We start from the raw sequence: 16,399 nt of genomic DNA on the forward strand, positions 1-16,399 counted from the left end.
CAGCCTGTGACGCTCTGGAGGGAAGGCAAATCTAGAAGAATGTGTGGCCCAGCTGCTGACTGCACTTAGAAAGTTGCATCATATTTGGAGGCTGAATTTGTCCAGTCACAACTTCCCACCGCTCAATCTTGTTATGCCTTTGCAGCAAGCTTGATAAAGCTCCCATTGGTGTAAAACCCACTACAACTCTCACATACAGGCATCTGATGTGAAGTAACTCTTATTAGCTTTATAAATACATATTAATTGTACGACCTTGTGTCTCTTTTAGTGGTTTGTGGTGCTCTGGACTATAAAGTAGATGACCTAGCAATCTCTTCTTACTTTAAAGATCTAGGAATCTGTGTTTGAGGGCTTCTGCAGAGACAGGTGGTAGTTGCCTAAAGGTCTTTTTCTGTTTCATTCAGCAAGGAACTGTTCTAGAACTGAGACGTGGAATCAGTGATGTATCTGAATGCTAATATCATTTTATAATTAAGCAGAAATGAATAATTAGGGCAGCCTGATTTGCTGAAAGTCTTTGTGGTTTTGAATGCTCTCATTATCTCAAAATAATACCTAGCTTTGTAATGCCATCCTCAAATAATTATCCTCTGTGAGTTCTGGATAGTAAAACTGACAATGAATTAATCGGGTTTACAACTGCTAAGATGCTCTAATAGGCAAAAAATATTTGACTTGAAATACAAACTGCGGTGAATCGCAAGGTCCCCATGTCCAGAGAGACTAATGAGGTGCTCTGAAACCTATTGCACAAAAAAGCCTGAGCTGCTGAAGTGGTGTCAAAGTGTGCAGGTTCTGTGTCATTTTGAGAGAGATTAAGCAGGAATGGCTGGTAATTTGCGTGCCTCAGCTTTTTTGCAAAGTGGGTGATGATTCCAGTCAGCTGGAGTCCCTGAAGCTTCTACCAGTGACTATTACAGTCTATTTAAAAATCATCACCCCTCTTTGTTTTCCAGATTATTCAGGACAGAATATTTAAGCACATATCACGTAACAGCTTAATATGGAACAAACATCCTGGAGGGTTATTTGTACTGCCACAGTATTCCTCATATCTGGGAGATTTTCCTTACTACTATGCTAATCTCGGTGAGTGAATTCTTGTTATAATCTAGTGGTATTTGGAATTTCTAGAGGAAATTTGGAATTGGATCTTTGAGCAGCATGTGCCTGAGTGACTTACCATTAATTTCTAGTTAATGATGCCTTTCGTTTATCCTGTCTCGATCTTCCCTGCCCGCTGTCGACCGGAATGTCTCTGACTCATCAACATGCATCATGTGCTGCTGGCTTACAAAGACTGTTTTTAAAAAAATCTATGTCCCTTCATACTTTTCAGTTGCCAGTAATTAATGCCTGAGTTGCTGACCCATTCATGGCCCGTGGGGACATAAGAGGAATAGCTTTTTGCTATTTGTTGTTTGTTTGTGCTTGGCAAATTGGAAAAGTGGTAATTTACCCACGACACTTGTTATTGGAGTGCATAGTTGGTATGGATTTATTCTCCATGCTATGTGTCTTCATATGGATCCCACTAGGAGGGATGAATAGGGCTTAGGTTCATGGCTTTTTCCTGAAGGGGAGCTTAGACGCTGAGTTCTGCAGGGGAGTGTGCCTGCAGGCTGAAGGGATCCTGCGTACCAGGCTGCTGCTACTTTTGGCTCAGCCTGTGCCATCCCACTTGTGTGGATCTGTACCGCTCACCTGCTAAAAATTCACAGTTGCCATGTTAAAAAGGGAGAAGGAGGTTTCTGCGGGAATTTTGATGAAAAATGACTGTGACCCCACACAGATGAATTTAGATGAGATTGAGAGCAGTAATGAAGGGTAGACACCAGTAAGATCTGTTATTTCAGGCAGAAAAGGAAATCATAGCGAGACAAAAATATCAGAATGGAAGGCAAGGATACAAGCAGAATTATCAGCTCAGGAGGTAACTGAAGATGCGTGTGGATGGGGATCGACCCAGAAAGAGCAAAAAATCTGACAGAGGCTCTAATGGAACTGAGGAAACTGAACAAGCTTCTGGAAGTTGTGGAGAATAATCTATAGAAAACATCAAGCATCCAGAGCCAGGCAGCAAAACAGAGCCCGTGTCAAGAAAGACATTTGGTTGAACAAACTAGATGTCAATATTATCTGTGGGACAAACTGGATGAAAGAAAGGGATTGCAGGACATCTGGGGAAATAGTGAGCAAGAAAAGGCAGTAATTGTGTTGGAGTCAGGGATTTCAGAGGGTGTGGGAGTTAAAGGGAAGTGTGATCTCCTCTGAAGCATCTGGTATCCTAGTATCCGAGACGAAAGGAGATGGCCTAAAATAACACAGCAAGGTTTGCATTAAGTGCAGATTATTTTTCCATCTCCAGAGTCCTTTAATCTGTACTAACCGGGGCAATTTTGTCTTTACTGAACACATATCTCTTCACTTCAGGTCTGAAGCCTCTTTCCACATTCACTGCCGTTATCCACGCAGTAACTCCCCTGGTTTCCCAGTCTCAGCCTGTGCTGAAACTCCTAGTTGCTGTAGCCAAGTCTCAGTACTGTGCACAGGTAAGCACCACTTTTTGACTGCCGGTCACAATGGAGACAAAACCATTACCCCAGGAGCAAACAGCCTGTTGACTTCAGATCTTAGTCCTGTTTCAAGCCCCTGTTTCAGTTCTGATGTTTCTTTTCTCTGAGGTTTCTGCTGTCTGTGACCTGCATGCCTGGGAAACAAAACTTCCGGCTATAGTGGAATAGAGACAGTAATTAAACCCCTTTGTTTCATGAGGCAGGCAAAACAATGCCTCCACTTTAAAGATCAGGATTGTGAGTGCTGCAAACTACAAAAGGATGTCTGTGTCTCAAGAGTCCCTACGTGATCTTCCTGCTGCTGTGGCTCTTAGTCTCAGCAACGCCAGGATTTTGACTTCTCTAGAAGAAACCCTGGGGAGTTCAGTACAGCACCCTCTTGCACTGGAGCATCACAAGTAGTTTAGAGCCAAAGCAAATCGGTGACATCTGTATGGCAGGTCTGAGAAAGGGATTCCTGTGTTCCTGTCCAGTCTATATTAGCCTGAGAGGACGCATGTTGTAAATAGGATGGGGGAAATTACTGTAGGAAGCGTTATTTTTAGACAGGTTTGTATTGTTGTTGATGTTGGAATTCCTTACTTGAATTTCTCTTTGGAGATCTGAGTCCTTGGGCTTTGGACTCCATGGCCACAAAGGACTCTGATCATGGTCCAATATTCTCTTTCAGATTATTGTTTTATGGAATTGTGATAAACCCCTCCCAGCCAAACACCGCTGGCCTGCCACTTCTGTGCCTGTCATAGTCATTGAAGGAGAGAGCAAGGTAGGTGGAGAGAAGCATGGTAAAAGATTGCATATATTCTCCAGTGGTAACAGAATTTATTTTTCCAGATGCTTTTGTGAAAGCTTTGTAGTTCCCAACGGTGTGACAACTCCTTTCTATTCCTTGGCCCTTTGTACGAGCTTGGTCACAGATTTGTGACCAGTTAATGTCGTCTGAGATTCACAGGTACAACCCAGTTTTGAAATGTGGCCCCCAAAATAAGTAGTGCTGACCCCATCTTTAGAGATTTCTGTCTCTCTGTAGCTGCATGTAAGTAGTGGTGCAGCTGGATTCATTGAGTCTGAGCAGTCAAGTGCAAGACTTGGGGATCAGCTGTGGACTCAAAGGCAGAAGAAAAAATAAGGACGTTAAGCCACCTTGGAAAAGTGCCTTCTCTCATGGCCTTGTAGAAAACTGATGCCAGTGATAGGATCACCACAAAAAAGGAAAGGACAAGGGACACATACAAGGGAACTAAACCACCATGTCATCTCTTGCTATGCAACACCCATGTTCCCTTGCACTTCCACAAGGTCAAAACAGACACCACCCACATGAGAAGAGAGGCTTTTTATTAAAAATCCACACTGAAGTGGATGATTCCTTTCCAAACACAGGCGTGAGACAAGCAGGGCTTCTTGCTTTGAGATTCTGAGACAGATTTGGGCTGGACCCTTCTGCCGTCTGTGAGCTGGCTCTTGAGTTCTGTGTTTGCAAAGGGAATTTTTTGTTGCTTTGGCAGTACAATCCTGTTTTGAATTTATAGTCCCTTCTTTGGTCTTTTCCCCCAGTCACCTTAGCAAGGGGAAAGCGAGACCCCTGCAAGGTTGGCAGCTAATGGCAGTATCGGGAGAGCTGCTGCAGGGCTGAGAAAGGCTGTAGTGATTTCTGAGCCTTTTGAACTCGGTGGGGTTTTTTCTTTCTTTCTGGAGAACTTGCAGAGGTGACATAGAGGAGAAAATCTCTGACCAGTTCTACAGTGTTTGTAGAAATTGGCCCCAGGCGCTGTTTAGATTACAAATGAGTCTCCTGAGTACACAAAGGTGTGTTTATAGTGGACAGTCTCTTCCCTCTAATATCCCAACGTATGCCAAATGGCTTCTTGCGTGGAAAAGCTGTTTGTTTGGACAAAGCGTGGCGAGCCAGAGCAGTGCAATCCAAAGGTTGCACAAAGGAACTGCTTTTCCTCTTCAGACTTAACTCAAGTGTACTGGCAGCACGGTCTCTCTGTGCAGGTGAGTGCAGAGGTCTGCCTTTACCTGACCTTCCCTCCCATGAAATCAAGATATATTATCACACCCATTTTACAAAAGGGAGCTTAAGCTACAAAAACACAAATATATGGATAGTCCCAGCTGTTGTTCTGTTTGACAATTTTACAGGGTCTGTAAAAGAGCAGGGTGAGAACACAGGTCTCCAGCCAAGCACTTGCGCTGCTTCGCCTTAGCATAACCAAAGCAAAGCCACCTACCCCTGCCAGATCGCCTCTTCCTCACAGCCACTGCCTCCCCTGCCTGAGTCCACTGTAGTGATGAAGGGATGCTCTCCAGACAGATACCGTGAACCTCCTGGTCATGGAGACTGAGCTTTCTCTGAGCCGAGGCACAGATTCCAAAGACTTCCTTGCAAACAGGTTGCAGGGAGCACAGAACTGACTGTGTCCATTATAAGGGATGTGTAAACCTTCTCCTTGTCCCCATTTCCACACAGGGATTTCCTCTTACCGGGCCCGATTTCTGTAATGTTTTCTTGGCACAGTAAATTGGAAAAGAAGTCTATTAACTAGCCAGGCTATTTTTCTTATCAAATGAGGAAAACAAATATTGTTGTGTCCTTGTTACTATTCATCAGTTCTCAAAAGGTGCTAATTAGTCTGCTAAAGAAACCGTATGGACTCTCATTTCTCACTGTTGCCTTTTTGATCCTGCTTTCCCATCTATTCCCTACTACTTCAAGAACTGTCCTGCCATACTTTTTAAAAGCTTATTCTGTGTATGGATTGTTTATATATAGTTATGTCACTAAAGAAAGTGCCTGTTTTAAAATGCTGCAATACCAATACAATCCTGACACAGGTGAAGCTCACCTGATATGCATGTTCTCCTTTTCTGATGGAGAGTGCCACACCATTTGGCAGCAGCTCCCTGTGGATATCACAGCAGTACACAAAGATGGAACTATACCGCCTGACAGAGGAAACACTTTGGTAGCATAACATCCTTTACACACAGCCTGGACCATTTGGCTTCCCAGCTGCATAACCTTATGAGTGCTGCAAAGTCCTTCTCATTATCTTTGATCCTCACACCCCGTGGGAATGCAGAGGGACAGTCCCAGTTACCAGGGAAGATGTCCTCCCTGAAGAAGCTGTAGGTACAGATCCTCAGGATGGAGCCTTGCAGTTTGCTGCAGAAGGAGAGCAGCCTGCTCCAAAGAGGGAGGTCTGTTCAGAAATTACTCCTCAGGTAGAAGGTGTAGGCTGACTGCTGGGGTGATGAAAATGACAGTATTTTACTCGTGAGCTGAAGGGTTCTTTCCATCAGGCAGAGATACACAGTGTGCCTCAGACAAGAGGAAATAAGAGTGAGGAATAAAATCGAGATTTTCCATTAGAAATGAGTCCTTCAAGTGATTTTTTTTTTCCCCCTCCCCTTCCTGCCTTGAATACCCACAGGTTATGAGCAGTCGCTTCCTACCCTACGACAACATAGTGACAGATGCAGTGCTAAGCCTGGATGAGGACACCGTGCTTTCAACCACCGAGGTAAGGGTCTCTGTCATCCTGGGAGTCTGCCTGGCTCCTCGGCTCAGCCTGAGCACAGCACACAGGCTCTTCTCTCGGCTTTGCCAGTGAGAAAATGTTACAAGATTTCCTGCTATGCTTCTCAGATTTAGCGTGTTGCACTTGTTTCAGCAACCCTGCCACTGCCTGCCATCAGAGGAGCTTTTTACCCTGGTTAATTGGCTCATCATTAGCATATGGTTCTTCCGTTCTTTATTATTTTAGTAACATAGCTGCAGGCGGGTGTAGGCAGCCAAGAGCAGTCAGCCTTAATACTCTGTTCTCACTTTTCTGATTGGGGTAGCATTTTTTCCCCCCCCCACGTTATCAGTAGGGTGTAGGTGGAGAAGGAAGGGGTGTCAGCAGCAGGGGACTGCTGTCGCTCCAACAGACAGTGTTGACACCCTAATGCAGGATTTCACCAAGGAATTTGCTCTCACCATTGTGTCACCCCATAAAATTGGAGATCTTTGCTAGTTTAGGTGTTGGAGTGTTTGTGCCAAGAGCAAGATAGGGCTAAGAAAAGAAAAATACTGTAGAAAACCAATTTTTACAACTGGGATGAGTATTGATTTCTGGAACCTCTTCCTGAGAACCACAGGGGAAACTGATGACAGTTTATATAGAGTGCAATATTTGGGAAATACATTATTAATGATGGCTAGGGAATAGCTTGAAAACCTCGATTTTCTTTTGTTTTCCCTTTCCCCCCTTCCATGTTCATGGCCATTCCCTTCTCCCCATTTCACCATTATAAAAGTGCTTTTTTGTCAGCGATGGGGATCTTTCACTGATGCTACCACTGCGTATATGTCAGAGAAGAAATGCCTAACATTAGTCACCAGTCACTAAGATGTCACTGGATTTGTTCTAAATGGATGAGATTGCAACCACTCTTCTCCAAAGTACGGATTTGCTGTGCTGTGGTTAGGCTGCCCCAGAAGAAGCCTCAGTAGCCCTCTTTTGCTGCACAGATGGAAGAAGTAGTTGGCATTAGAAATATTTGATACCAAGATTACACCTTGATAGTTTCTGCTAGATGAGAAAGAATACAGCTGCTGACAAAGCACTTGTCTGCAAAGCCCTGCACAGCCAAAATCCCCAAACCCAATAAAAGGCATTTATCCCAGGGCTGGAGTTCCTAAGCAGGTTGTTACTCAGGATGAAGGGTCACTTGTCTCAGCTGCCCTGGGGGCCATGGTAACACCTCTCAGGGAGGACACTGCACTGAGGTGGTATTTACAGCAATCCAGCCTGTGGATTCCATGAGAATTTGGGGCTTTGTTTTGGTTTGACTGGTATTTAGTCATCATCCAAACTTTGGAGTCATCCAGGCTTCTGGAACACATATGAAATAAATAGTGTTTCTCATTTGGCTTAGCCGTGTTTTACCCTAAACATTTTGAAATGCAAATATTTGTTGTTGTGTGAGACAACATACACATTTCTCTGTGGCTTCTTCCCCCCTGTGAGCAGCTTGCAGCCAGTACTGCATTTTTGCATGGTGGGTATTGGCTCTATGATCCCTGTCACCCACTGCTGCAGGGAGAAGCAGCTGGTCAGCTCTTGCTGGCACCTACCTTGGCTTGGCTCTGTCAGGGTGCCAGGGGTCAGTGGCTCTCTTTGGTGGCTCTCTGTGAGGAACTGGGACCTTCCTGTTGCTTCGCTTTCCCCATCATGAGGCTCATGCAAGGATAGAGAGTGTTGAAATGCTGACATGAAATGTGTGGTGTGAAAATTCCCTAGAAACTAGCTGTTCTTGGGTGGTCGTTGTGGCAAAGCTTCAGGGCCCAGAAAAGACAATTTAGAAATGTGGTCAAACACGATCACATTCCTGTTGGGAGGAGCAGTCACCAGGCACATCCTCTGCTCTGTCCAGCTCTGGCATAGGGAAGGTTTTCTGTTCACAACACAATGGCGTGTAATTGCTCTTGTGAGAGGAGCTGTGTCACATGCAGAGGGGTATTTGTGTGGGCAGCGATTGGAAATCAGCACAGATGAGAAGTGATGCAGAGGTTTAAGAGACTGGCAGCCTGGTTGGCTTCTCCCACTGCTCTGCCGAGTGGTGATGCCATTGGGAATTACATAGGATAAGGACTGAGGGTCTTTTAACTAAAGGGAGTTTTCTCTTAGGATGGTAGCTTGAGTGCATCTCCCTGGTACAAGGACAGATGCTTGAAAGCAGAAGTGAGGGCACTGAGTGCAGTTGCTTTATTATTTATTTAAGTTTGAGATTCTCAGACTTCTCTAAAGAAAACAGATGTCACGTTCTATGGGAAAGGCCTTTACAGGGAAAAAAAAAAACCCTTCAGTTCTTTCATGTGGTATTGATTTGGATGAGATCAGAACTATCACAACGGTAACTGGTTTGTGCACATTGTCTTTCTAGTTGGCCTCAGATTCCTTGAAACAACTTGAAAGAAAATAAGCGGTCCCTAACTTTGTGTTCCAGTACATGTGTGACTCTTCTGTTTCATAAAAAGTTGTAAATGAGAGAAGTCTGACAGTAATCACACAAAGTGTGGCTGTTCTCAGAGCAGCTATTCTTTATCTAACCTCTACACCCTTGACTTTGGCTGCGTTCTTGGAAGGTTTTTCAAGCATTTTTGAGAAAAGTTTTAAGTCCCTCAGGTGCTGGAGGGAACATGGTGTTCAGTGCAGAAACAAAGCCCTTGTTTTCTTGGGATTGACTGGGACAATTGGAATTGTCTTTAAGTCTTCTTAAAATTTTGGTCTAGCTTGAGCTCCAAAACTGAAGTTGAAGTGAAGGAACTGCCAATCGACCTTACAGTCAAAAAATTCTTTCCATATGTATTTGTACCAAACCCCTTTCAAATCCAGAGCTAAAAAGCCCTTTTGCAAACTACCCCAAACTTCCCTTTCCTAGTGCCAACAAGATTTGTTTGGAGGGATCCTGGGGTTGCAGTTCCTGTCGCCTTTTTGCTTCTCAGAGATTTGATTTATTAAAATAGTTACAGCGAGACAATAAAATAAAAAATGCACTGTTGGCAGCATTTGACATCTTTGTGTGGCTCATAAAGTATCAAGCATTTTCTTAAAAGTACAGGCTTCTACAGCCATTTAACTACACGGAAATTTTATCTTCCTCTTGATTAAGCTATATGTTTAACCCTCTTCGTCGTAAAAGCAGTCTTAAAAAGGGTGATCTGCATGGTCCTCAAAGGCTTGGTATGGATGGAGGATACAAAAGGACCCTGCTCTGGTTGCCTGTTTCAATCTCACTGAGCCACACTGATAATTTAAGGTGCCTGACTCCTGACTTTCCCAGCTTTGTGTTGCCAGTACTGAAACGGTAGGTGAGATGCACGAAGATGCGCGGAAGGTTCGGATTGCCAGAGAGCCCTCCCCACGCCGTACTGCATCTCAGTGTAAATGCTCCTACACCCGTTCTTCCTGTAGCTGCTGAAGGTTTGATACGTAAAGGGCAAGCTTGAAAATGTTAATGTAATGCTGTGATGCTCTAGACTCCCTTTAATAGGAACCATTAAAATGTGCATAATTATAGGGCAAAATGTCAAGCAGTCAGTTTAATTTACTGATGAATACGTAGAATTAATGTTTTGCAACAGTTCCAAGATTTTGAATTACGAATTAGCAGCAAGGTAATATTTTGTTTTGCTGACATTTGTCGAAACAATGTCGGTATTCACTTGGCCTGTGTCTCTGTCCACAGGTGGATTTTGCCTTTACAGTTTGGCAGAGTTTTCCGGAGAGGATCGTAGGGTACCCTGCTCGCAGTCACTTCTGGGACAACACTAAGGAGAGGTGGGGGTATACCTCCAAATGGACTAATGACTATTCCATGGTATTGACAGGAGCTGCTATTTACCACAAGTAAGAACTCAGAGCATGTGCTGTCTCCCTTCTGTATGAAACAAAACAGTAAAGGGGGCGGGGGGTAAAGAACATTCTTCCGAGGAGGGGAAAAAATGGGAAGATAATAAATGGGTCTACTTTTTATGGGGTAATAATTTAAGTTCTTGGTTTAGCTCTGGGGATCTGGTAATCATTATTGCGCTTGTTGGGTCTCTTTGAAGTCACTTGTATTTTGAGGCAGTCGGACTGCTCTTTTTAACATCAGGAATTACACACTTCAAAGAGTTCCCGAATTCATTAAGCTGCTCGGCTGAATGGCCTGTAGCACAGCAGAAAAGAGGTTACTTCCAGACCAGCTCTGGGGATGTGTTGGCTGACAGCTGTGGACTGCAGAGTCTCCTGGCTACTCTAGAAGTGTAGTACAGTGGACACCTCACAGATCAGCAGAAAACCCCTGTTGTTAGGACTTCAGCAGACCAGAGACTCTAGATTTTAGGAGAAAGTCAGTGAGGTTCTGGAGTACCTCATCCACATCCTGACAAAGGACAAGAGAGGCCACAGGGGACGGTATAGGCCCAAAGGAGAATCATTTCAACTGTAAGGACAGCAGAAAGCCAGTTTAATAGAGTTTGATCCAACTGAACAGTTTTGAAAGAAGAGATGGAAGACGAATTCATCGATGTTGTCTATCTCATTATAGCCATGTGGCATTCTCCTTCCTACTTCTCCATGACCTTGAGACTTAGGTCTGCATTATTCTTTCAGCCTAGTTACAAAAAAAAGCATATGTTTTGTTTCTCCACTAGCACTAGGTACTGCCTTGATGATATACTGATTTGTTCTCCCTTCTTGTTGGAGGGCAAGACAAAAGAAGGGAAGTGGTTTATCCAGACTGAGTACAAAACTTGTACAAAACAGAGATAGAAATTTCCTGCAGTTTGTTATCCCTGAAAGCCCCTTGACTTGTATTAATAACGCTGCTGTTGTTTTCCAGATATTATCACTACCTGTACACTCATTACCTGCCTGCCAGCCTAAAGAATATGGTGGACCAACTGGCCAATTGTGAGGACATTCTAATGAATTTTTTGGTGTCAGCTGTGACAAAATTGCCTCCAATCAAAGTAACACAGAAAAAACAGTATAAGGAGACCATGATGGGACAGGTAGGTATCTGCAGCATGGTTTAGCAGTTGGAATGTATTGATGGAATAATGGTATGGCTTCTAGGTTAGGCTTACAATGGGATAAAATTCTGTGGGGTTTTTGCATTTTTTAGTTTAGCAGAACTATAGACTTTAAATATGCTTTTTACAATGAAGGAAAAGGAGAAATGGCAAACATGTTCTGTGGATGACAGCTTCACTTCGTAGTTTTCTCACACAGTATTATTCACAGTGATTCCAAACTCATGGAACTGATGATTGTGGTGACCAAATTTCAGTTAAACTCAATTTTTCTAATTAAATATTCTAGACCTAAAACCTACTCATGGAATGCTAGAAGCAGAAGTAAATTCTGGAAAGGTTTTCTATTTTTAATTATTATTAATGAATATAATGTACCAGGCCATCCTTGTGCTATTTTAAAGGATATAGAGTGATTCAAGTACTGACATTGAACTGTCAAAACAGAGGTAATTTGTGATATTCAAGCGTTTTTTTCCCACAAGGAACATTTTGTCCCATGGTGATGCCATCACTCACTAACAGCCATGCAGTGCTTGCTTTAGATCCTCTTCAGCTGCTGGGTAGGCGCTGTGTCATTGCAGAAGTGGATATACCCTCTAGCAACAGGAATGCGTGGTAACCTTGGGGCACTTTTCTCCTGCCCTTTGTGAGCAAGCAATGGAAGGAACTGCAAGTCCCAAACAGCATGCCATCTGTGCCACCATGATCTCTGTGATCCTCACTACAGAGAGTACCATGATTCCTAGGGGCCAGGAGGAAGAAGAGGCTATTTTCCCCTCACAATTTCTCCTATTAGCATTACTTACTATGAGTGGCCATGCCAGTTGTAGACTCCCTTATCTCTATGCCACTGTACTTTCCTCTGAGGCACAGGTAGCATTCAGCAATTCTGACTCATCTGGGTGCCCCGGAGACCTTCTATGAACAAGAAAGTGCCATCCAGGAAGTACCTATTGCTTCCAGTTTGAGCTTCACCTCTCCACAGGGTCGTGCTTTGGCTGTTTGGCAAAGCCAGAACATTCATTTTTCTTTTTATTGCGCGGGTGACTTGAGTCAGCCATGAACTATAACTCTCTCCTAAAGACAAGTTGTTCCTGCAGCTTTGGGAAATGTAATGGGCCATGTTCATAATTCCTTGAAAGACAAATAAAAAATTAACATAACCTCAATGTTGTGACAGAGATTAATAGTCGTATGGAAATTCACTGTTAATGGCCAGAATGTCTGCTGTAATCCTCTGGCAACAAGCTTTTGCTTGCTCTTTAGTGGCTTGGTATAATGAAGAGTCTGTAATCAGCGCACATTATAACCCACCACTTGAGCTAAACTGGACAGGCCTTGGGCAAAGATCAAATCTGATACCCTATTCATTTGGCAAGTCCCTGACTTTATTGGTTTCCTGGCATTTTAATTAACACACATAAGTGCTATACAGAGATGCATGAGAAGTGGCACAAAATTTAGTTTCTCAGCATTCATAGTTTATCTTAAGTAATAGCTTTATTATATTTATACATGTTGTTTAGGTACAGATAGAGAACAATAACTGTTTCAGAGCTGTTAGGACCTTATTTTTCCAGAGGTGCTGAGTTTCATGGACTTCCATTGGAATTACAGCTGCCTTGAATTTTGGAAAAATCAGACTGTGATATTTTGCATGTATGCATGCAAAGACTGTGGTCTTTTCCTTGGGTTGGAGTTTAACATGGTTAACGTGAAACTTCGGTCAGTTTTCTCCATCCATAAGGCAGTACTGTCTTATACCCTGGCCCCGGCCAGTGGGATTCCTGGAAGTGCCCTGCACTTCTCTGCAGGACATCTACTCGCATGAGTAATGCCAGACACGTAAGGGCTTCTGCTGAGCTCAGTTACAAGCTGGTTGAAATTACTCCTTTACAGATTTCTGTAGATAGGGACTGCAAATTGTGGTTTTGACCTGAGTGACCGTAATTGCAGCATGTTTTCCTTGTGTGGCTGGAGGCCATGGCCAGCAACTGGCCACAGGATGCTCACCTTCAGTGGAAAGCAGTGACTGCCTTCTCTTTCCTGTTGGTTTTCAAGGACTTGGTCTACCTCTGAAAGAGCTTGAGGGTTTAAAACACAGCAGAGTGAGGGGGAGGAAGAAAGTGTGAGGTAGTGTGCCAGCAGGCTTTGGGAGGCCTGCTTGCGGGTGTCATGCTATGGGCCAGGCTGGATCGTGGCTGAGCTCAGGTCACCACGCCGCATTGCCCTCAGCACTGTTTGGACAGCTGGGGTGACTGGCTCACCATCGCCAGCCCCCACTGTCAGCAGGGTGCCCTGCCCCTTTTTTAAACCCCCCCACTGAAGAGATTTCAGCTATGGCAGATCCAGGCGCTCCCAAGCTGCCACACTGTGCTTGCAGCACGGCGTTAGCCCAGACGCAGCACCTGCCCTTTCCCGCCACCTTGTAGTGTCGTGGCCCATGTCTGATCTCTGCTCTCCTCTCCACAGACGTCACGGGCCTCACGCTGGGCTGACCCCGATCATTTCGCCCAGCGGCAGAGCTGCATGAACACTTTTGCCAGCTGGTTTGGCTATATGCCGCTGATCCACTCTCAGATGAGGCTCGACCCTGTCCTCTTTAAAGACCAGGTCTCCATCCTGAGGAAGAAGTACCGAGACATTGAACGACTCTGAGGAGCGCTGCTGAGGGGGCCAAGCTGCCCCTTGCCCGCGCAGCCGCCGGCGCGTGGAGCCAGACTGTGCCGCCGACAGCCAGCGCCCGGCCCTGGGGAGCAGCGCCCCGGCACCGGGGGTGCGCTGCTCTGGACTGCATCATACCCCGCCCGGCAGGCTTCTGTCGCTCAAGACTAGGTTGTGTACAGTTTCATTATGGAACATTAAATAATTATTTTTGAAATGATTGCTATGCAGGTTTAAACTTTTTTAATGATCAAAAAAAAAAACCTATTAAAAACAGAGTTCTTTCTTTAATCAAAATTGTGTTGGTTGTGAATATTTCAAAGCTGCCGTTTTCTTTCTTTCATGCATTTGATTGTCATTGCAATTTTCATTCATTTTCCCTTGCAAAGTTAAACGCTTGAATCTCATGGGGAGAAAATGCGGCAGGTTCAGAAACAAACTGAGCACAAGCAGGACAGAACCCAAGTATTAACATTTCTCATTTACTGCTGACTTTTAAAGGTTTTTTTTCCTGTTTTCCCCAAGCCAGTAGCAGCCACTGTGGCAAAACTCATTTGGATGGATGGATTGGAGAACTGGAGAACCCTCAATGAGGACGGGGAGAGCTTAGATCCTTCTGGTTGGGCGCCCTGTTTTTAAAGGCAGTCAGCTTTGCCTTGAAGCGGGAGAGGAACATCACTGTTGAGGAGCAAAGCGGTGACATGGAGCACAGGGAGGGCTTCGTGCACGGCATGATGCAGGTTGTGTGTTCTGATAGGAGAAGCATATCCCCAACAGTCAGCACGGCAGCAGCGCTGGGGACACAGCCTGCGTGAGGCCCTGCGCTGATGCTGTGACTGTGGCAACTACATTTCCAGAAGTAGCTTTCTTCAGAGGGCAAATGGGATGTTGGGGGGGGGAAAAAGCAAGGATGTTAGTGCTCACAGTGCAGGAATTTGGCCTGTAACAGACTGGTTTATATGAAATAAAAGCACGGGCTTCTTTTTTTTGTTTTGCTTTTTTAAGCATAAATAGGTGGAAAAATTCCCTCCTGAACACCTGATGTAAAGTGTGTGCTCAGACACTGAGTACTGGCAGCAGTGGGTGCTCCCAGGCGTACTGGGGCAGGGTAACTCACCCCTAAAATACAAGCATTGCTCATGCAATGGTTTTATCATTTCAAATGGAAGGATTTTCAAATGGAAATATTCCAGTTGTTTATTTCTCCACAGTGCTTTGCCTATTTGTGTGTGTCTTTCAGTTGAAAAATGAAAACAAAAGCAGTGATTTGGGTCAGGAAGATGCCATTCCGATTTACTAAGAAAATAAGCACTTTAAAAACGTTTCAAACTCATGGTTTGATGAGGTGCGTTTGTGAGGTGCGTTTGGGGTGCTCTGTAAGGATCGCCTTCCCCCCAGCCCCCTTCCCCCCAAGAGCTCTGTTAAAGTCACAGAGGGAGGGTTTAGCTCCAATGCCCAAAAGACCAGCAAGCCTTTCTATACCTCATTCCTGTGTAAACAGGCGGTCCGGCAGCAGGGAGGAAGAGTAGCTGGCATGATAGGAAAGGTGGACCAGAATTATGACCAGTTGCATTCAGACTCAGGCACTGCTTTATTATGCAGCTTTAAGCAACTCCCATAACTGAGGCATCCCTCAGTTTCCTCATTTCTTAAACTAATAGTTAACTGGTTGTAGACGGAATGCTGTGAAACCTAAATAATTTCTCTTGCTGGTAAGATCAGGATCCCTCAAGAGTGAGTTGCTTTAAAAGGGCAAAGTGCGTGTTGCTAAATGTTTGTACGCAACCTGACATGTAGAGACCTGCAGAGAACACTTTGCTTTGCACAGGTATGGCAGTATTTGGAGAGAGAGCACAGCGAATTAGGGCGGGAACATCAGGTTCCTGACATTTGGCGTTAAATCTGAACCACGTCTTGGAAGGAGCCTGCCAAAACGTGTGTGAGACTGGAGCTAGTGACTTAACACTGCTGAAAGGAAGAGGTGCCACTTTTCCACGCTCCCGTTGCTCTCCCGGCCCCTGGCCATGCAGTCTCACCTCACACCTTCTGTCATTCTGGCACCCACCAGATGCTTCCGAGAGCCTGTTCAACTCTCTGAAATTGTGGAAAACTGTCCAGTGAATTACTGAAAATGTTTTTAATGCCATTCTAGAGAGTTGTATCAGCCAGGATGTGTAAAGAGGCAAGAGTAGGTAGGCAGGGACAGGGTGGGAATGGAAGCACATTATGCTCCTGTCTTTTTCAGGGCAAGCTGCTAATTCAGCTCCCACTTCCCATAAAAACCTGAACCTCACTTCCTTGTGCTCTCAGATCTGCACTTGCTGATCTGCTGGCTTAGGTGAAGTCCAGTGTGGTTTGATTTTCCAGAGTGATCGGCTCAGTGGCTCCTATGCTGCTTTTTCCTCATAGAGATCAGGCAGCTCCTTCAGGGGCTGGAATTAGGCCTTCGCCTTGGGGTTGGTTTTTGGAGAACATGTAAAGCACTGGATGAGGTTGGCAGGGCTCACACTGTGCTCGTGTCCCGGTTTGCAGGCAGGCGCGGAGATGTATCTGTCCACAGAGCATCTGAAGCTCTGGGAAA

General features: G+C 44.8%; 1 protein-coding gene across 1 annotated transcript in view; it reads left to right on the plus strand.

Annotated features, from left to right (window-relative positions):
• Positions 1-14,109, plus strand: part of EXT1 (exostosin glycosyltransferase 1) — a 179,031-nt gene extending 164,922 nt beyond the window's left edge. The window contains exons 5-11 of the mRNA XM_084280290.1: positions 960-1,092; positions 2,437-2,555; positions 3,250-3,345; positions 6,020-6,109; positions 9,822-9,982; positions 10,959-11,130; positions 13,627-14,109. Coding sequence (XP_084136416.1) covers positions 960-1,092; positions 2,437-2,555; positions 3,250-3,345; positions 6,020-6,109; positions 9,822-9,982; positions 10,959-11,130; positions 13,627-13,812 — 957 coding nt within the window. The 3' untranslated portion in view covers positions 13,813-14,109. The remainder of the gene's footprint in view (positions 1-959; positions 1,093-2,436; positions 2,556-3,249; positions 3,346-6,019; positions 6,110-9,821; positions 9,983-10,958; positions 11,131-13,626) is intronic.
• The last annotated feature ends 2,290 nt before the right edge of the window (positions 14,110-16,399 follow it).

Source organism: Gallinula chloropus, assembly GCF_964237585.1.
Source record: "Gallinula chloropus genome assembly, chromosome: 2".
NCBI lineage: Eukaryota > Metazoa > Chordata > Aves > Gruiformes > Rallidae > Gallinula > Gallinula chloropus.